Genomic DNA, 22,510 nt, shown 5'->3' on the forward strand with positions numbered 1-22,510 from the left:
TAAATGTTTTAAAAGCACTCCTTTCCGAATGCTGGAGCTAGTGGGGGCTGTGAGCTCGTTAAGGAAAGGAAAGGGTAAAGTTTCCAGCACGCAAAAAGAATCAAATAATCCATTTAAAATAAGCGTCTATGTAGATCGTCAGCCTTTTGTGCCCACATTTTTAACGCTTGCCCTGTACGTGGATTGATTTTTTTTTTCTTTCAGCATTCTCTAGCCAGATGGATTTTTGCTACTGCAGATCAGCAGAGGGTGTCAGATCTTTCAGAGTGCACCAGGCTGGAACGAGCAGAGCTTCTTAGCAACTCTTTTCTCCGCCCCCCTCCCCTCATTCTCGCGCTCTCTTCCTCCCTCAGACAACTCGCCCCCCGCCCTCCGCCCCCCTCCACGTAATTCCGAAAGAGCAGAAGAAAGAGAAGGAGAACAGGAAAAGAAGAGCTAGTAAGCGAGAGCGAAAGCACAGGAAAAAAAAAAAAAAAAAAAAAAAAAAAAAAGGCTTAAGAGGACCGAAGGGGAGGAAAGGAAAAGGATGGACAACCACAAAACGCAGCGATTGCGGAAAATTTCCAGCGCCATTGGCTGGGCAGCGTGAGTCCTTCGGTCGGGCGTGATTTCAGCACCGGGGGGACTGGACAGCACCTCGGGGGGGACTTCTGGGCAACCCGAAACCACAGCAAGAACACCAGCAGCCTCAACAGCAGACGCCGCGGAAATCCCTGCTTTGTATCAGAGAGGCAAGGTCAGTCCGACGCACAGCCATGCACAGGCGGTGCGCCCGTACTACGCTGCAAACCCTCTGCTTGTTTCTCTAACATGCACTTGCTTCTAATTACTAGCATTGTTTCATTTCTGATCAGTGAGGATAACTAGATGAGATTCTGTAAGGGTGTACTTTTAATTTATATGTATATATTTAACTTCTTTTTCTGTTATTTTTAAAGGGTTGTGGGGGAGTGGGTTTTTTTTCCTACTTTTTTTTTTTTTTTTTTTTTTTTTTTGCTTGCCTTGCACTACGTGCCTGGATAGTTTGTGGATATAATTATTGACTGGCGTCTGGGCTATTGCAGTGCGGGGGGGTTAGGGAGGAAGGAATCCACCCCCACCCCCCCAAACCCTTTTCTTCTCCTTTCCTGGGTTCGGACATTGGAGCACTAAATGAACTTGAATTGTGTCTGTGGCGAGCAGGATGGTCGCTGTTACTTTGTGATGAGATCGGGGATGAATTGCTCGCTTTAAAAATGCTGCTTTGGATTCTGTTGCTGGAGACGTCTCTTTGTTTTGCCGCTGGAAACGTTACAGGGGACGTTTGCAAAGAGAAGATCTGTTCCTGCAATGAGATAGAAGGGGACCTACACGTAGACTGTGAAAAAAAGGGCTTCACAAGTCTGCAGCGTTTCACTGCCCCGACTTCCCAGTTTTACCATTTATTTCTGCATGGCAATTCCCTCACTCGACTTTTCCCTAATGAGTTCGCGAACTTTTATAATGCGGTTAGTTTGCACATGGAAAACAATGGCTTGCATGAAATTGTTCCGGGGGCTTTTCTGGGGCTGCAGCTGGTGAAAAGGCTGCACATCAACAACAACAAGATCAAGTCTTTTCGAAAGCAGACTTTTCTGGGGCTGGACGATCTGGAATACCTCCAGGCTGATTTTAATTTATTACGAGATATAGACCCGGGGGCCTTCCAGGACTTGAACAAGCTGGAGGTACTCATTTTAAATGACAATCTTATCAGCACCCTACCTGCCAACGTGTTCCAGTATGTGCCCATCACCCACCTCGACCTCCGGGGTAACAGGCTCAAAACACTGCCCTATGAGGAAGTCTTGGAGCAAATCCCTGGTATTGCGGAGATCCTGTTAGAGGATAACCCTTGGGACTGCACCTGTGATCTGCTCTCCCTGAAAGAATGGCTGGAAAACATTCCCAAGAATGCTCTGATCGGTCGAGTGGTCTGCGAAGCCCCCACCAGACTGCAGGGTAAAGACCTCAATGAAACCACCGAACAGGACTTATGTCCTTTGAAAAACCGAGTGGATTCTAGTCTCCCTGCGCCCCCTGCCCAAGAAGAGACCTTTGCTCCTGGCCCCTTGCCAACTCCTTTCAAGACAAATGGGCAAGAGGATCATGCCACTCCAGGGTCTGCTCCAAACGGAGGTACAAAGATCCCAGGCAACTGGCAGATCAAAATCAGACCCACAGCAGCGATAGCGACGGGTAGCGCTAGAAACAAACCCTTAGCTAACAGTTTGCCCTGCCCTGGGGGCTGCAGCTGCGACCACATTCCAGGGTCAGGTTTAAAGATGAACTGCAACAACCGGAACGTGAGCAGTTTGGCTGATTTGAAGCCCAAGCTCTCCAACGTGCAGGAGCTTTTCCTACGAGATAACAAGATCCACAGCATCCGAAAATCGCACTTTGTGGATTACAAGAACCTCATTCTGTTGGATCTGGGCAACAATAACATCGCTACAGTAGAGAACAACACTTTCAAGAACCTTTTGGACCTCAGGTGGCTGTACATGGATAGCAATTACCTGGACACGCTGTCCCGGGAGAAATTCGCGGGGCTACAGAACCTAGAGTACCTGAACGTGGAGTACAACGCGATCCAGCTCATCCTCCCGGGCACTTTCAATGCCATGCCCAAACTGAGGATCCTCATTCTCAACAACAACCTGCTGAGGTCCCTGCCCGTGGACGTGTTCGCTGGGGTCTCGCTCTCTAAACTCAGCCTGCACAACAACTATTTCATGTACCTCCCGGTGGCAGGGGTACTGGACCAGTTAACCTCCATCATCCAGATAGACCTCCACGGAAACCCCTGGGAGTGCTCCTGCACCATTGTGCCTTTCAAGCAATGGGCAGAACGCCTGGGTTCCGAAGTGCTGATGAGCGACCTCAAGTGTGAGACGCCAGTGAACTTCTTTAGAAAGGATTTCATGCTTCTCTCCAATGACGAGATCTGCCCCCAGCTGTACGCTAGGATCTCGCCCACGTTAACTTCGCACAGTAAAAACAGCACTGGGTTGGCGGAGACCGGGACGCACTCCAACTCCTACCTAGACACCAGCAGGGTGTCCATCTCGGTGTTGGTCCCGGGACTGCTGCTGGTGTTTGTCACCTCCGCCTTCACCGTGGTGGGCATGCTCGTGTTTATCCTGAGGAACCGAAAGCGGTCCAAGAGACGAGATGCCAACTCCTCCGCGTCCGAGATTAATTCCCTACAGACAGTCTGTGACTCTTCCTACTGGCACAATGGGCCTTACAACGCAGATGGGGCCCACAGAGTGTATGACTGTGGCTCTCACTCGCTCTCAGACTAAGACCCCAGCCCCGATAGGGGAGAGCAGAGGGAAGGCGATACATCCTCCCCTGCTGCAGGCACCCCGGGGACTGGAGGGGCGTGTACCCAAATTCCCGCGCCTCAGCCTGGATAGGCATAAGTAGATAAATAACTGTGAGCTCTCACACAACCGAGAGGGGCTGACCCCTTCCTTAGCTCCCTCCTGGAAACAAAGAGCTGACTGTGGCGAGCTGGGAGAGCGCAGCCAGCTCCTGTTTGCTGAGAGCCCCTTTTGACAGAAAGCCCAGCACGGACCCTGCTGGAAGAACTGACAGTGCCCTCGCCCTCGGCCCCGAGGCCTGTGGGGTTGAATACCGCGGTTCTATACATATATACATATATCCACATCTATATAGAGAGATAGATATCTATTTTTCCCCTGTGGATTAGCCCCGTGATGGCTCCCTGTTGGCTACGCAGGGATAGGCAGTTGCACGAAGGCATGAATGTATTGTAAATAAGTAACTCTGACTTCTGACAAAAAAAAAAAAACAAAAAGTGCTGCATGGCTCGCATGGAATCCACGCGCTCCAGGGACTCTGCCCGCCCCCGCGACTGGAGACATCTCCTTCACAGCACCCACCCTCTTACCTGATAAGTTCCATCGTATCAAACTTTCTATAAACAAAATACAGTATAATCAGAAAGTGCCATTTCGCCATTATTTGTGATCGGTAGGCAGTTCAGAGCATACGTTTACTGTGAAAAAAAATGTAAAGGTTTTATTTAAGACATTTGCATGGCTAGTCATCAGTCCATTTTATGAGTTAACAATGTATTTTGTTGAGGGAAGTTTTTAGGGGTTGTTTTGGGTTCTTTTATTTTGATGGTGATGTTTTATTTTATTTTATTTTTTGAGGGGGACTTTTTAAAATACATATCCAATAATGCCTTCCATCTGAATGTAAAATAAGTACCCATGATTTCTATTATAGTATCAGTGTAATTATTTAAAAAATGATTTTGAGGCAGTTAAGCATGACCAATTAATGTCACTCTAGTGCTTAGGCTGCAATCCTATGGTAGCAATTCTGTGCTGGTATAAATCTTACTTATAAAGTAGGAAAAAAGAACGGAGGAAGCACGTGAAACTTACTAATTCTATTTGAGGATTTTATAATGGCATATTTTTTCAGTATTAAAGTGAAAATGTTTTCAACTCTGGGTCCTTACATTTTTCCAGCTTCATATTTGCAACTGGTAAATTGGATTTGCGGTGGAAGAGACAGGGGAGGGAAACGGTTGGGGGTAGATCCCTTCCTGAGCTACATTAAGGCTCTTTCTCTAATCGCCTTACTTAGCTTTTTACCCTTTAAGTAGCTCCTCTTCCCCCGCTTCCACCCCTAACCCCACCCCCACCTTGACTCAAATTTTACAGGCTTTGCCCAGTCCATAAAGGTCTTGCCCTAACACACCCCTTCGTTTTTTCCCCTCTCCAAATGTGGCAGTGAATCCCTTTATTAATACTGGAAATCCCTCTCTGCTGCTTTTGTTGGTGCTGCCCACACTGCAGATATATTAAGGATGTTAGGAGAGATTTGATTTAATTGACTCTGCCTAGATCGGTCTCATTAAACAGAGTGGAGATTTCATTGGTCAGCACTCTTCAATGAGAGACAGACCTAATGACTGGCATTTGAGATGCTGCTAGAATTTTGAATTCAACATCTGCTGAAAACGGTAAAACTAATTAGTGCCCACCCACCTTCCCCGCCCCAGCAACTGCATATTAAAATTTGTTAAATCACTCATCTTTATGTAAATTAATCATTATCCTAAAGAAGTGTTTCTCTCCCATCATCCGGATTTCTGGTTGTGGCCCAGCAATTAACAAAAACAGCATTGAACTGTTCGAATTTTATGAACCAATGTAACTCTGGCCTCAATCATATTCCTCTGGGATTTCTAAACAGTAGTAAAGCTACAAAAAGCAAACAAAACCACATATATTGATGGAGTCTGCATTCCACCACATATCCACCCTTGAGAAATATGTCAAAAGACTGCAGACCATAGATTTTGTTTTTAATATAGGAGTGTAAATCAGCTAATGAAAGATCCCAGAGCAGTTGTAAGTAGATTTACCATCTAGAACTCATATTCTAAAGGGAAGTGATTTCCCAGAACAGTGATGTTCTAGAATATGTATTATTTATTTTAACACTTTTTAAATAAAATCTTTATTATAAACCATGACTATTCCTAAGGCCATTCATCATTTTCTCTCTTGATTCTTTTGTTTGTGGACTGCATTTCATGACAGTAAACCTGCAACCTAATCTGCTCTGTTATTATTGGTAAATTTCTCACAGGATGGATTTTTTTTTTTTTTTTACAGAAAGTACATCTGGGTTCTTGATGAGCAATTGACAGATTTGTGATGGAAAAATTGGGGGAGAAGAGGCATACATTTGACAATGTTGTGACCTTTAGAAAGAGAAGAAAAAAATGACAGATGTAGAAACAACATCTCTGGTGGAAGGTGACATTTAATGGCAGATATGTAGTGAGGTATGTTAGTAATTTTGAAACTGATACGTGACTAATCTAGGTCAGGAAACTAGAACTTTGCATAGGAGGTGTGCATAGAGGCAAGAACTTTTCTTCATTTTAATTAAAAAGAAATTACAATATAGAAACCAAGGTTAAAGGAGTAAAAATATTTTTAAATAGTAGCTTCAATGGTTTTGGAGTAGTAATTGTGTGCCATGCATGTGCTAAGTGGTTTACATAATTACTTAAATTAATCTCTTAACCACAAGGCAGTTTAGTAAGATACTATTTCCATTATACAGATGAGAAAATTGAGGCTTCAGAAAAGTCAGCAGTAACTCTGGTCATACATAAGCAGTGGAGTAAAATTTAAATTCAATTTTCCTTGTATTCAAAGACCTTATATTTTGAATGTGTAATCATATACATTTATCTGATCAAGTTCTTAACGCAATCTTTAAAAAATACGCATTTAGGAAAATACTATTTAACAAATCAGGGACTCAGGTTGTATGTTCATAGCCAAGTGTGTATTGGTCGCTCTTTATATTTCCAATATTTCTTGCAGCAACAGAAATTTGCCCTTCATTCAGTGGAAATAACTTCAGTGTGTTCTTCAAGAGTAGTATATAAGAAGACATAGCACAAAAGAAAAAAAATGAGTGTGCTAAATGAGTTCATAAATTATAGATATTCAAATGATTGAAACTAAGTCATCTATATATTCTAAAATTTTAGGACTATCAGAATATTTTAATAATATATGTTAAAAATCTATGCACATAAGATATCCAATAATTTCATGTATAAGAATATTTATTATTTAAACTGGCAATGTTTTATTCATTTTGATAAAATGTCTCTGTAACAATTATGTAATTAATATTACATTGGTTTTATACACATATATATTAGTTTGGTTTATAGGATACATAATACATTTGGTCTCATCATGTAACTTTAATTTTAAAGTACTTAGCATCTTCTCTTTGTTGTCTTTACATAAAATGTTCATATAACTGTAGTTGCTATGTGCATTAGTTGAGATACCTTGTTTCTAGTTAAATCATTCTGTAGTTTATCAAAGTAAAAGAGATTTTAGTTGTGCTCAATGGAAAAGGAGGAAAGAACGAGCTTGTTTAGTTGCATTGCCTAAGAGAAAGTAGTAGCTTCTGTGGCTGCTGCTGTAACTAAGAATATCCTAGAATTTAAGTTGTTGCCATAGAAATTTATTGTTTAACCATTTTTACATGCTTACCCAAGAGGAGACTGAAATAGCTAATATAACATGAACACAACAAGATTTTTTTCTTAATATTTATATTAGATGTATGTAGAATTGTCAGGAATTTTAATATGTTGCAGTTATATTGGTGGTTATAAAGACAGTTTGTTAATTTAGCTTTTTCAGATTTCTAATAATGTTATTTAGTAGACAGAGTGAGGTGGATGAATTTGCAAGGGTGAACATGGAAGTTCTGTTTATAATGTGTTAGTGTAACATTGAAAATAGTGGTTTCTAATTCAATAGTTCCGCCAACTAATTTATAAATCCTGTTTTTATTTGTATACTTAAAGAAAAATAGAAATATAAAATATGCTAAATATTTAATTTTAGCATGTATTAACTTTTGATTCATTTTCTCTATTATTGAAATCTATTAATTTAATCCAAAAGATGAACTCTGCATGATATCAACAGACATAATACATGCATATTCAAGATTTTTAAATTATATTATTTGCTTTAATGTGGCCTTGAACCATAAAGAGGTCTAAATTAAATACTTTTCTTATAATCCCCTGTCATTTTCTTTCATCTATAGTGTTACCAAGATGCTATTATAAGAACTAACATGAAGACATACAAGACTTTCTTCTTGACATTGAAAAGAAATCTGAGTGGTTTCATGAAGCCATCCATTAAAAACAAATTTTGAAATGTGAGCTCAATTTGTTGTGACCTATCACAATTTTTCATATTCTATTAAAATTTGATCAGATTTCAGAAAAAAATTTGAATAGTTAAGATAACATTAAATGTTTAAAAATTGTTTACCAAATGAAATAAATGACTGAAGAAATCGTCTTTGATGATTAAGCCCAGTATAACACTTTTCCCTCAATTGACTAGCAATTTCACTTTATTGGCTTAGACCCCAATAGCCAACTAATTACTCTTTTCTCATTTACCCAATAATATATACTATGTTACACACTTGAAATATAATTATATTTTATACTTGAACTTTGCACAAAGTTTATTGGAGAATTACCTAATTGTTTGAAGACTTCTGAATGTGTTAGACATAAATATTGAATTGGCAACATTAATTGGGCACTTGCCACATGAAAAATATTATAGAAGCTCTGCTGGGAAAATAAAATAAGCTAATTCAAACCTCAAGTAGTTTATGTCCTACAAAGGTGAGATACATACATCATTGGAATTATAGCATAGCGCATGTCTGGCAGTGTTTGAAGAATGCTGCTAGAACATTTTGCGTTTCTTTCAAGTAATTTAGGTTCTGGGTCATTTGAAAAAGTGTAATCGTTACATCAGTTTTATTAGCTGGTGTAAATACTTGAAAATCTCAAAACAATGTTTTAAATTAAAGAAGTAATTTAATTACTTCAGTAGTCTTATTTTCATTTCTTTTTCTGTGAAATGGGAATAATTCCTGCTATTTTATAACTTCATAAAGAGTTTTTTAATAATCATTCTAAAAAGAAGTAATCAAACCAGTTTTTCTCAGGACAAGTGAATGACTGATAATTTTTCAATTTTAGTTATCTGAGAAATCAAACATGACACTGAAAAATTAAATAGAATCTTTTATATTATAAGAAGTTTAGAAATAGTATCTGGGCACTTAGGTTTGATTTGTGTTTTATATATATATATTAGATTCAGATTATAGAAACTTTAATATTGTATATAATTTTACAATTTTACTGTAAAGCTAATAATCTCCTTGCTATTTTTCGTTTAGGAAAACTTATTCAATTACTTAGTAGTAATGTCCAGATGTACAAGTCCAAGAGTTTAACAAGCAGAAAGGAGTAAGCTGAGGCATGCATTTACTCACTTATATGTCTTATTCTCTTTGCTTCCAACTCCATTTCTTTTCTTGGCAGAAGAATACAGGAAGAAAACATGCTCAGCTGTAGCATATCGATAGAAAAAGTCAATATATAGTGAAAAATGAAAGTGCCTAAAATATAGATGATAAATGGCCACTCCACAGCATTATCAAAGAAGCAGTCTTTTGCTTCCCAGGAAAGGAGGATAAGTGGAAAAGGATCACTAGCGCCATAAACAATAATGGCTGTTACCAGATTCTGTGACATTGATTGTGCACTTTTCCATTTTAAATCAATATCTTGTTTAACATTTCCAAGCTGCATATGAAAGAAAAAGAAATGCGCATTATCATCATAGCAATAGAATTTGGATAATATTCTGTGCTTATATAGAATTTACTGCCTCTTCCATAAAATAATAGGATTATAAAATAGGAATTTGAAATTATGCATCGCCTCTATACTGTTGTAGAATCCATACATTTTAGTCCAGGTACTATTATTTATTTAAAAACCTGTCATATAATTAAAATAATCCTACATGACTAAATTATTATATCTGAAATATTTTGTTCTGTTAAATATGAAATGGTATCATACAAAAATTATGTGCTAATTTATGTCCAATTAGATAAATTTTATAGCAAATCTGATTCAGTTGTGTATCCAGTTAACTTTACTTCATTGGGCATATTCACCATCAGTGTGTTTTTTGGTAGCTTATACAGTAAATGGTTGGATATGGCATTTCCATAACTAAGTTGGTATTAACATCAGTGAACTCAATGTTTCTAAATCATGGATGTAAATTGGCTTAACTAGTTATCAAATGAATATGAAGAGATTGGAATGACTAAATTACTTAAGTAAATATTTTAATGCTGTTAATCCCTCTGTTCCCTGAATGACTAAATGTTTTCCTAAATCTCAGCACATCCTTTAATGAGAGAGAGAACCCTTAATTTTTTTCTGGATCAGAAAATGTTATTTTTGTATTTTTTAGCAAATGTTTAATTGGATGATATTTGTATTTTTCAGCATACTAGTCATCTCTCCAACAATCAAATTTCCTGTTACTAGCAGTAATCTCCAAGAGTTGAATTACATGGAATGTCATGTTACTATTTTAACTCAAAATTTATAACATCAAATTAAGAAGAAATTAAGATGAGAGCACATTGGAATATTATTTGCATGAGCATGACATTATTAATAGCCATTTGAAAGATATTTATGCTACAATATTTTACAAAATAGAACATTTTTTCAGTATTTTTACATGGATAGCTAGTATTTTGCCTTTTAAATTTCCATTCATGCAAGCCCAATTTACATACCTGAAGGGTAATTAAATGCATATGTTGATGAAAAGAGTCAAACTCTGTAAAATATTTTATGCATATGTTGATGAAAAGAGTCAAACTCTGTAAAATATTTTAAGACATTTATTCTGAGCCAAATACGAGTGCCCACGGCCTGTTACACAGCCCTCAGGAGGTCCTGAGAACATGTGCCCAAAGTAGTTGGGGTACAGCTTGGTTTTATATATTTTAGGGAGGCATGAGACATCAATCAGATACATTTAAGAAATACATTGGTTGGGCTCAGAAAGGCGGGCCAACTCAAAGCTGAGGCTTCCAAGGTACAGGTAAATTTAAACACTTTCTGGTTGACAGTTGGTTGAGTTTATCTGAAGACCTGGGATCAATGGAAAGAAATGTTCAGGTTAAGATAAAGGATTGTGGAGACCAAGTTTTATTGTGCAGAGGGATCTCAGAAGACTTCAGAGAGAGAGCAGGTTGTAAAATGTTTCTTGTAAGACCTAAAATGATGCCTGGCTCTTAGTTGATTATCTCTTGGATCTGGAAAAAGAGGAAGGAAAACAAAGGGGATTCTCTATAGGATGTGGATTTTTCCCACAAGAGATTTTGCAGGCAATTTCAAGGGATGGCCAGGAAATATGTTTTGGGATTAAATATTTTTTTCTTGTCTTGTAATATTACGCCAGAGTCAGACTGAAAAGTAAATCACAATATATAGGGTCAAATAAACCCATCTGATGAGAATTTATAGTTTGTAGCACACAACTCCCTTAGGTGGAAATTTGGGCAAGATAAAAAAATTCTGACTTTAGTCCTCACATAGACTGGAAACAGGATTATTCTCTTTTATAAATTCAGGACTTTTAGTTCATAATATGTAAAACTAGTACAACATAGTACCAGAAGAGAAATTTCAATCTGTATTTATGTTGTCTTTTAAACCATGAATGAGAAATATTTTCACTACAGCTTTTAAAATAAAGTGAGTTCTTCAGAATATAAGTCTCAGTAGTAAATGTATCATATAGCCCAAAGTGATTCGAGAAGGCAAGATAGCCTTGTGTCAGGGCACTACGTCTTAATTATACCAAATTCAAAATCTGAAAAGGAACAGGAAAACAAGTGGGATGGTAGCAATTTTACTTTGATTGTTGGAACCTACCATATATGATCCAAAAATCCCACTGCTAGGTATATACCCAGAAAAAAGGAAATCAGTATATCAAAGAGATATCTGCTTTCCCATCTGCAGTATTTACAATAGCCAAAATTGAATCTACATATATTTATTTATCATTTACTATATGCTGGACACTTATGCCGAGGTTCTAAAACACAGAACAGACTATACTTCTGTTTATCTGAGTTTACATTCTATAGAGGATTACGGAAGAACAAAACAATAAGTAATAGATAACATAAATTTGAATACTAAAGAGCTGTGAATGAAATAAAATGATCTTCTCTGATTTTAGGGTCATCAGAGAATTCTTCTCTGAGGAGATAAAACTGGAATTGTGTGAAAAATGATAAGAAAGAAACAAGCATTTTAAGATATGGAGCAACAGAGATTTTGGAAAATAAATCACCAAGTACAATATATTGTAATTTTAAAATGTTTGAAAATTAAAAAGAAAAAATGGCTAGAGTCTGGCCCCATAGGCAGACAAACATAGAGAGGCAGAGATAAGCCAGAAAAGGATTTATAGGTTATGGCAAAGAATTTAGATTTTATTTCAAGTTTTAAACTCACAAGCAGAATGATCAAAGTGGTATATTTAGATAACCACTTAGATTTCTTCTTTTTTTCTTTTTCTTTTTTTTTTTTTTTTGGTGGAGTTTCACTCTTGTCTCCAGGCTGGAATGTAGTGGTGCAATCACTGCAACCTCTGCCACCCAGGTTCAAGTGATTCTCCTGCCTCAGCCTCTGCAGTAGCTGGAATTACAGGCACCTGCCACCATGCCAGGCTAATTATTTTTATTTTTATTTTTATTTTTTTACAGGTGCCTGCTACCACACCAGACTAATTTTTATTTTTATTTTTATTTTTATTTTTATTTATTTATTTATTTATTTAGTAGAAATGGGGTTTTGCCATGTTGGGCCATGCCAGTCTCGAACTCCCGACCTCAGGTAATCTGCCCACCTTGGCCTCCCAAAGTGCTAGGATTATAGGCATGAGCCACTGGGCCCAGCCCACTTAGGCTTTTTAAAAAGTAGAATGAATTACGAGGTCAAAGGACAAGGCAAACAGATACTGTTGCAGAGTTTGGGTAGGAGATGACAGTATCTTGAACAATAGTGATAGCAGTGGAGATGAACAGAAATGCAAAGCTAGGGGAATATTGTTGGTGTGGGGTCTAAGGTAAAGAAAATAATTTTGTGTGTGTGTGTTTTAATCGGCTGTCTTGACTATGCCTTTTGTTGAGAGAAAAAGGCTGGAGGAAGCAGGTTTTAGGTTGTAGAGTTAACTTTAGTATTTGCATTTGAGATTGTTTATTTATATATTCTGGGTAGGCTGCTAATGGAAATATGGAACTCGAGTATTTAGGAAGTAAAATATGGACTTAGAATTTAGCATTACTCTTTTATTGATGTTACATTTTACAGATTAAAAACTAAACCTTTGGTTGCATTTAACTGGTGTACTTTATCTTCAGGGCAGATTTATTGAAAATTAAAATGTAAACTGGTTTTTAGACACAACTAATATAGAAAAGATATGAAACATGTATGATATCTGTAATATCTGCATATTTTTCCCCAAACCAGAAATTAGTAAGCTATTATTTTCTGAAAATCGAGTAAAAAAAGCTAAAATGGTGTGCAAAAGAAGAAAAACAGATTATGACATAAAGGTACAATGTAAACCTTAAGTTGAAATGCAGAGTTCTGCTTTAACAGGCCTATTTCGGAATGAGATTGAAGTGACTAACCTTATACATTGCTACATCCACTACCACTGACTAAAGACTTAGACTTTTCTTTTCTTTTTTTTTTTTCTTTTGAGATGGAGTTTCGCTCTTGTTACCCAGGCTGGAGTGCAATGGCGCGATCTCGGCTCACCGCAACCTCCGCCTCCTGGGTTCAGGCAATTCTCCTGCCTCAGCCTCCTGAGTAGCTGGGATTATAGGCACGCGCCACCATGCCCAGCTAATTTTTTGTATTTTTAGTAGAGACAGGGTTTCATCATGTTGACCAGGTTGGTCTCGATCTTTCGACCTTGTGATTCACCCGCCTCGGCCTCCCAAAGTGCTGGGATTACAGGCTTGAGCCACCGCGCCCGGCCTTAGACTTTTATTTTCTAAGAAGAAAGATTTCCGCCAAAGTCAGGTTACCTTTAGTAATAAATACAAGAATGAGAATCAGATTATATTTATTTGGTAGGTAGTTGAATGTTGGTCTCTGAAGGTTTTATTTTACCTTTGCTTGTATGCAACTCTGTGGTTTGACAAGCTCTTAAAAGAATCATGCACAACATTTGGTATTGAGTCCAACCTTTGAATAGGCAGCACAATTTTTGTTAAAAAATAATGTTTTCTTTATAAAACCATTTATGTGCACATACCATTCAGTTCACTGTCATTAACTGTCTCTAATCCCTAACAACTTAAGTATTATTGAACTTAATCTTCTAAGTAAATTGTGATTACTTTAAAAAAATTTTTTAGTACTGCTGTAATTCAAATAATAGTTTTGGATATTACATAAGAACAGTTTTTCCTCTTCATAAGGCTCTGAGTAGCTTTAGTTATTTCTGTAGAGATTTGATACCATGTTGTAAGTACCCTGCTTATTTTTAAAAAGAAAGTTAAAAGCTGGATGAAAGCTCTGGTTAGGTTTTCATAATAAAACCTCATGGTACTACGGAATTCAAAGCCCTTGGAATTATTTAGGGGACCACAAAAATGAACCTACGGGCAGAGGGTCTTGATTCTGGATTATATTCTCCTCTAACCAGTTCTGTTAGGCAAGTCTCTTAATTTTAATAAACCTCAATTTTCATATTTACAGTGAGACAGTGAGACTGTTGAACTAGAATCAAACTGTCAGAAGACAATTTTTGTAAGAGGTAAGATAATAAGTATTTTGGGTGTTATGGACTAATATGCAAAATCTAGGATATCATGTAGTTATTATATACCGAAGTATATAATGTAGCTATTGTGTATAAAATAAGAGAGAAAACTAATTCCCGAACATTTTTATTTGCAAAATTTAAACTTTATTTATGGGCACAAAAATTTGGATTTTATATAAATTTTATGTGTCATTAAATATTATTTTTTAAATTTTTTCAAGTACTTAAAAATATAAAAGGCATTCTTTGCTCACAGGGAGCATAAAATCAGGTCTAGTATCAGAACTGATCTGGAAATTTACCAATCCCTAGAGTGAACTAACTTTAAGGTACCCTAATAAAACTCAAATTGGATTTTTATTATATATATTCATTAAAATGTTTTCAAAATATTTTACTTTATGAAAATTGTATACAATTTTCAAAAATATATAGAATATTTATATTTTCCACTCAATTTATATATTTAAAAAATTATGCCAGTGAATTCATCAAAATGTTGTTATAAAGGTAGTATAAAAATAGGCCTGGACTAGAACCATAGTTGAAGAGGATTGATAGTAAGTTCATCATATTTGATCAATTGAGTGTTCCTAGAGGTCCTACATCAGTTAAACTCCACCATTTCGCCCCTTAGTGCATATGCTTGAGCCCACTCACCAGACTCCTTAGGTCTAATTATTTGGAAGCTGCTGATTACCAGCTTCAAGTTTTTCTATTGGGAGACTGCTTGTCCCTGTGGCCAGCTGCAACCAATTATTTTAAAGAGACAGCTAACAACTGCCTGACCATCACATGATGGTCACCTGACATTCCTGGCAGTAGGGTTGGGAGGGGCAGGTCTCTCTCCTGCCCTGCTCCTGTCTGACTAGCTACCTACCATAACATGTAACCATATCATTTCTAAAATAGCTTTAGGAACTATCAACAGTGAACTTAACCCAGTTACTAACGTTAGTTATAGGATTTTGATTTTCTTACCTGTAATACATGAATGACAATAGTACCTACCTCATGTAATATAGTGAATATATTAATGTCAATATGAATGTGAAAATGTCATGAATAAGAATATAGTAATCCTTAAAAGAGGTGTTGAGACATTATGAAGTTTCAGAAAGTATTAGCTATTTATTAATAGTAGATAATTTTATTGTTTTTTAAATTTCTCAAAATAATCCTATCAGGTAGGCAATTTTTTAAATCACCATTTTATAAATAAAGAATCAGAAGATGAAAAAAACTTGCCTGAGAGTACACTGCTAAGTGTCAGGGCCAAAATTCAAATCCAGGTCTAAGGTATTTAGATGCATTTTTAACTTGATGAAAGATTGTCAATGTCTGTCTATCTAAATCTTCTATGACACTTTTCTTTTTTTTTTTTTTTTTTTTTTTGAGACGGAGTTTCGCTCTTGTTGCCCAGGCTGGAGTGCAATGGTGCAATCTCGGCTCACCGCAACCTCCGCCTCCTGGGTTCAGGCAATTCTCCTGCCTCAGCCTCATGAGTAGCTGGGATTACAGGCACACGCCACCATGCCCAGCTAATTTTTAGTATTTTTTTAGTAGAGACGGGGTTTCACCATGTTGACCAGGATGGTCTCGATTTCTTGACCTCGTGATCCACCCGCCTCGGCCTCCCAAAGCCCAAAGTGCTAGGATTACAGGCTTGAGCCACCGCGCCCGGCCTTGTGACACTTTTCTTACATCCACATGCTTGTTGTTTTCCCTGGGATGATAGGTGTATGCTATTTTTTCTTTTTTTTTTTTTTTGAGTCGGAGTCTCGCTGTGTTGCCCAGGCTAGAGTGCAATGGCACCATCTCGGCTCACTGCACTCTCCACCTCCTGGGTTCAAGCAATTCTCCTGCCTCAGCCTCCTGAGTAGCTGCGAATACAGGCGCCCGCCACCACACCCGGCTACTTTGTGTATTTTTAGTAGAGACCGGGTTTCGCCATGTTGACCATGCTGGTCTCAAACTCCTGACCTCGTGATCCGCCCGCCTCGGCCTCCCAAAGTGCTGGGATTACAGATGTAAGCCACTGCACCCGACATATGCTATCTTATAATTATATTTCACCATTCTATATCTACCATGAAGTAAATACATGCATTTTAGAATTTAATACAATTAAACTCACATCCTCCCTCATTTGTTCTACTTATTGGGCAGTAGCTGATACTGTAAAATGTTATTTATCTTCCTTCTGTGCATCTACCAACTAAGCTTCATCTAAATTTCTTTATGGTAGCTGATTTTAGCTAGTCTATAGAAGGAAACAAAAACACCACAAACTACATAGCACTAGGATGTGATGAAATGGTTTAATAAAAAATTTTTTTGCCAGAGGTGTGATGTGTTAAACAATTTAATAGCAGTGTGGTAGCTTAAACAAGTGCATGTTTCATGCTCTCGTTTCAATGGGATTGTTTGGCAGAAAGAATGCTTTCTAGTGCTTCATATTACATATAAATAAAATATGCTAAGGAGCCAAATCACCTTTTTTAAAAAAAAATCAGATTTTTTAATTTGTCCTTTTCAATCTTTATCTTTTAAAATATTTTATTTATCTATCTCACAAATAGTATTATATATATTTATGGTATATAATGGGATGTTTTGATATATGTATACATTGTTGAAAGATTGAAGCAAGCTAATTAACATAGTCATTCCCTCACATACTTATCTTTTTTGTGTATGTGATGAGAACATGTAAGATCTACTATTCTCCATTTCCTCAGCAAATGAGACTAGACGATTTTGTATTTTTACCACTTTTCAGTTGTCCTATAGTATTCTGACTCTTGGTTGTTCAAAAAAATTCTTCCCCCACCAAATCAATTATAGAATTGGAGCAACTATTGTATTTGATTTTGAAAACTCTGTATTAGTTGTCTTCAAGGGTCTTTGGTCTGTTTCGCTTGTCACAACATCTACTAATAGAAGTACCTATTATGTTATTTCTAAAATAATACTAATCGTCCATGCTATCAGCAATTCATTTTGCCTTCCAGTACTAAATGTGAAGTGAGCTAAGATGTCAAAATATGCTTGCTTAGGGTGAAAAACATGCTTCCCTCTCATGACTTCTATGTAATCTATTTTGACTCTGCAATTTATAGAACTGTGGTCCATGATTCCAAAGGTCCAAGTAATTTCAAAATCTGCAACCTCCAAAATTGATTTTTTGATTTTAAAATTTAGAGAAATACTGCATTAAATAACTTAAGTAATAGTTCTTAGAAGATTTCAGATTCTAAGAGTATGTATTCACAAAATCCAATACAATATTCTGTTTCTATGAGAAACATATGATATATTTCCCACACTTATTGGCCTCACAACTCATTACTTTCCTGTCATTCTTATCACCTATTTTTTTTTTCCAGAACACTTATTAGAATTGTAGCCCAGAAAAAGTACTCTAGGAGGGGAAAAAGACAAGAAAACAGACTCAAACCTTAGAAAAGTGTATTCATAGTGGTCTAAAACAATAGGCTAGCAGGCGATTACTTCTGAAAGAAAACTAATAATCCAGTTAACAATAACAACAAAACAAAAAGGGAAGTCACTGCATTTATTTTCTGTGGCTTTCAGGCATTTCTATGTCCAGTTGTGTGCCATTTACCATAAACAGCTTGGCCTTTCTTCAATTGTGCCATCTGTTGAAGCACATAATCACATCATTACTTTATGACCCAGTGGTTCAAAATAGCTTTTTCCCCCTCCTAAGAAATAGAGGACATACCACCGACAAACTTTCTGTACTAATCCAGTTCTGGAAGATTGATCAGTTTAGCAGTTTCAAGGAAATCAGATTAATTGGTCACGATAGTGTATATTTTAAAACTGCACAATTCAAAGTTCCCCTTGTGTTTAATGAATTTGCCTTTTCCATACATAGATTTCATAAGACTAACAAAATACTATAAATAGTAAACTGATAGCCTATAGTTGATAAATATGGAAGTTCATAAATCTGTAACTGGTTGGCTTTCTTACTGAGCTTTATAAGCAAGTTTATTTCCTCTCATTTAGTGTGTTAAAAAGCTAACTGACTTTCCACCTGAACTTATCACTTAGGACTATAGTTAATGAAACAAAATGTCAGTTTATTCTTATTTGCCACTGTTTTGTTAGATCCCTAAGCAAATGCTATGTGTTAAAGAATTTACTTCCTACCTACTTTTAAAATAATTTATACCTATGTTCAGAATAATAAATAGGTATTCAGAATAATAAATAGGTGTTTTGAACATTAGAATATCCAAATGCTTTGGGGTCAATTGATGTTTTATGTTCTCCCTGAACAGGTTTCATGTCTTATGTATTTTTTATTCTCCCTGATATTTGGAGAATAATAGATAATTAATGTTAATGGATTAAATTAACATATATAAAGATATTTATCTTTAAGCTTTGAAGTATGGTAGCAGAGTGACAAGGCAAAATCCTTATTTTCAGCGAATATTGAGACCACACTCTTCCCAAATCCAATCTACTATGGACCACAAAGTATAATATTTGTGAGTAAATATTTCCATTACTAGGTCTATTATGAAGATAAAGGCAGTTAGATTTCAAAGAGGACATATAACTTCATCTTTTGATAAACTAATCAAATATATTTGATAGGTAGAGATAGAAATAGATTTATATAAAGTTAGATATACACTAAATGACACATTAAAAGCAAATGAGTCACAGTGCTATAATTCACCAAAGATGTGGCTACAAAGAGATTTTTAAAATATTCTACAGAAATGTTTCTGGAAAACTTTTCTCCAGCCATATCCCCACATACCCCATAGTCTAAGAATAAGGGCAGTAGTACACCACAACCTCTGGGATACAGACTCATGAAGGATGAAATAGGACAGAGCACCACTAGAGGTCTATGTTGAAAAATAGGGAAATACCATCTGTGTCTTTTAGTTTGCAAGTCTCATAAAATTATGAGAATACAAATTGTGTGTTTACATAGTTTGTTGAACAAATGAAAATAAGACCGTTTTATAGATTTATTAAAACTACCTGTTAAGATTTAGGACTGGTACAAATGTTTTACCCATTTAAAAATTGCCAAATTTTGCCTCATATAGGGCTGAAATAAGGATCAAATATGTTTGTAAATAAAGCTTGAGTTTCCTACATAATTTTGAATCTTAAGCTTTCTTAACAATAGTTACTGGGAATTATTAGTCTCTATTAAATGCAATCAGATTTTTTTCCAAATTACAGTACATCAAGGAATATTAGTTATTTAACATTGACTGGCTCTTCTTAATAGTATGTTATAGTTTTTGTAACATCTTTTATATTTAAAAATAACCAAAATCTTATTCATAGGCAATTATTAATTATCATCTTTAAGGTATCACACAGTTTTTTTTTTTATTGCATTTTAGGTTTGGGGGTACATGTGAAGAACATGCAAGATTGTTGCATAGGTACACACATGGAAGTGTGGTTTGCTGTCTTCCGTCCCCTCACCTGTATCTGTCATTTCTCCCCATGCTATCTCTTCCCACCTCCCCACCCCCCTGTCCCTCCCCCATTTCCCCCCAACGGACCCCAGTGTGTAGTGTTCCCCTCCCTGTGTCCATGTGTTCTCATTGTTCAACACCGGCCTATGAGTGAGAATATATGGTGTTTGATTTTCTGCTCTTGTGTCAGTTTGCTGAGAGTGATGGTTTCCAGGTTCATCCATGTCCCTACAAAGGACATGAACTCATCGTTTTTGATGGCTGCGTAATATTCCATGGTGTATATGTACCATATTTTCCCTATCCAGTCTATCATCGTTGGGCATTTGGGTTGGTTCCAGGTCTTTGCTATTGTAAACAGTGCTGCAGTGAACATTCGTGTGCATGTGTCCTTATAGTAGAATGATTTATAATCCTTTGGATATATACCCAGTAATGGGATTGCTGGGTCAAATGGGATTTCTATTTTTAGGTCCTTGAGGAATCGCCACACTGTCTTCCATAATGGTTGAATTAATTTACAGTCCCACCAACAGTGTAAAAGTGTTCCTATTTCTCCACATCCTCTCCAGCATCTGTTGTTTCCAGATTTTTTAATGATCGCCATTCTAATTGGTGTGAGATGGTATCTCAATGTGGTTTTGATTTGCATTTCTCTGATGACCAGTGATGATGAGCATTTTTTCATATGTTTGTTGGCCTCCTGTATGTCTTCTTTTGTAAAGTATCTGTTCATATCCTTTGCCCATTTTTGAATGGGCTTGTCTGTTGTTTTCTTGTAGATCTGCTTTAGTTCTTTGTAAATTCTGGATATCAGCCCCTTGTCAGATGGGTAGACTGCAAAAATTTTTTCCCATTCTGTTGGTTGCCGATTCACTCTACTGACTGTTTCTTTTGCCGTGCAGAAGCTGTGGAGTTTGATTAGGTCCCATTTGTCTATTTTGGCTTTTGTTGCCATTGCTTTTGGCGTTTTGGTCATGAAGTCCTTGCCTACACCTATGTCCTGAATGGTTTTGCCTAGATTTTCTTCTAGGGTTTTTATGGTATTAGGTCTGATGTTTAAGTCTTTAATCCATCTGGAGTTAATTTTGGTGTAAGGTGTCAGGAAGGGGTCCTGTTTCTGCTTTCTGCACATGGCTAGCCAGTTTTCCCAACACCATTTATTAAACAGGGAGTCCTTTCCCCATTGCTTGTTTTTGTCAGGTTTGTCGAAGATCAGATGGTTGTGGGTATGTTGTATTTCCTGTGAGGCCTCTGTTCTGTTCCATTGGTCTATATCTCTGTTTTGGTACCAGTTCCATGCTGTTTTGATTACTGTAGCCTTGTAGTATAGTTTGAAGTCCGGTAGTGTGATGCCTCCCGCTTTGTTCTTTTTGCTTAGAATTGACTTGGCTATGCGGGCTCTCTTTTGGTTCCATATGAAGTTTAAGGTGTTTTTTTCCAGTTCTGTGAAGAAGGTCATTGGTAGCTTGATGGGAATAGTGTTGAATCTGTAAGTTACTTTGGGCAGTATGGCCATTTTCACGATGTTGATTCTTCCTAACCATGAACATGGAATGTTTCTCCATCTGTTTGTATCCTCTCTTATTTCGTTGAGCAATGGCTTGTAGTTCTCCTTGAAGAGGTCCTTTACGTTCCTTGTTAGTTGTATTCCTGGGTATTTTATTCTCTTTGTAGCAATTGTGAATGGCAGTTCGTTCTTGATTTGGCTCTCTTGAAGTCTATTACTGGTGTATAGGAATGCTTGTGATTTTTGCACGTTGATTTTGTATCCTGAGACTTTGCTGAAGTTGTTTATCAGTTTCAGGAGACTTTGGGCTGAGGTGATGGGGTCTTCCAGATATACAATCATGTCATCTGCAAATAGAGACAATTTGATTTCCTCCTTTCCAATTTGGATACCCTTTATTTCTTTTTCTTGCCTGATTGCTTTGGCTAGAACTCCCAGTACTATATTGAATAGGAGTGTTGAGAGAGGGCACCCTTGTCTAGTGCCAGATTTCAAAGGGAATGCTTCCAGTTTTTGCCCATTCAGTATGATATTGGCTGTTGGTTTGTCGTAAATAGCTTTTATTGTTTTCAGGTACGTTCTGTCAATACCTAGTTTATTGAGGGTTTTTAGCATAAAGGGTTGTTGAATTTTGTCAAAAGCCTTCTCTGCATCAATTGAGATAATCATGTGGTTTTTGTCTTTGGTTCTGTTTATGTGGTGAATTACGTTTATGGACTTGCGTATGTTGAACCAGCCTTGCATCCCCGGGATGAATCCTACTTGATCATGGTGGATGAGCTTTTTGATATGCTGTTGCAATCGGTTTGCCAGTATTTTATTGAAGATTTTTGCACCTATGTTCATCATGGATATTGGCCTGAAATTTTCTTTTCTTGTTGAGTCTCTGCCGGGTTTTGGTATCAGGATGATGTTTGTCTCATAAAATGATTTGGGAAGGATTCCCTCTTTTTGGATTGTCTGGAATAGTTTCAGAAGGAATGGTATCAGCTCCTCTCTGTATGTTTGGTAGAATTCAACTGTGAACCCATCTGGACCTGGGCTTTTTTTGGGTGGTAGGCTCTTTATTGCTGCCTCGACTTCAGACCATGTTATTGGTCTATTCAGGGTTTTGGCTTCTTCCAGGTTTAGGTTTGGGAGGATGCAGGTGTCCAGGAATTTATCCATTTCTTCCAGGTTTACTAGTT

The 22,510-nt window shown here is 37.0% G+C and overlaps 1 protein-coding gene across 2 annotated transcripts; it reads left to right on the forward strand.

The window, feature by feature from the left end:
* The first annotated feature begins 219 nt into the window (after positions 1-219).
* Positions 220-20,265, forward strand: SLITRK1 (SLIT and NTRK like family member 1). 2 transcript variants are annotated; one of them, XR_012514318.1, is made up of 2 exons: positions 220-736; positions 5,685-20,265. XR_012514318.1 is itself a non-coding variant. In XM_074387549.1 (2 exons), the coding sequence occupies exon 2, from the start codon at positions 1,236-1,238 to the stop codon at positions 3,324-3,326; it is 2,091 nt and encodes a 696-aa protein (XP_074243650.1). In that variant the 5' UTR covers positions 220-736; positions 1,183-1,235; the 3' UTR covers positions 3,327-5,542. The 2 variants fall into 2 exon arrangements, 1 of the variants encoding a protein (XP_074243650.1); XM_074387549.1 differs by lacking the exon at positions 5,685-20,265 and adding an exon at positions 1,183-5,542.
* Positions 20,266-22,510: the final 2,245 nt, after the last annotated feature.

The sequence above is a fragment of the Saimiri boliviensis genome, chromosome 16 (assembly GCF_048565385.1).
Source record: "Saimiri boliviensis isolate mSaiBol1 chromosome 16, mSaiBol1.pri, whole genome shotgun sequence".
NCBI lineage: Eukaryota > Metazoa > Chordata > Mammalia > Primates > Cebidae > Saimiri > Saimiri boliviensis.

Bases quoted from the DNA above. Each gene is read 5' to 3' on its own strand.
- SLITRK1 (XM_074387549.1), top strand. From the start codon at position 1,236: ATGCTGCTTTGGATTCTGTTGCTGGAGACGTCTCTTTGTTTTGCCGCT.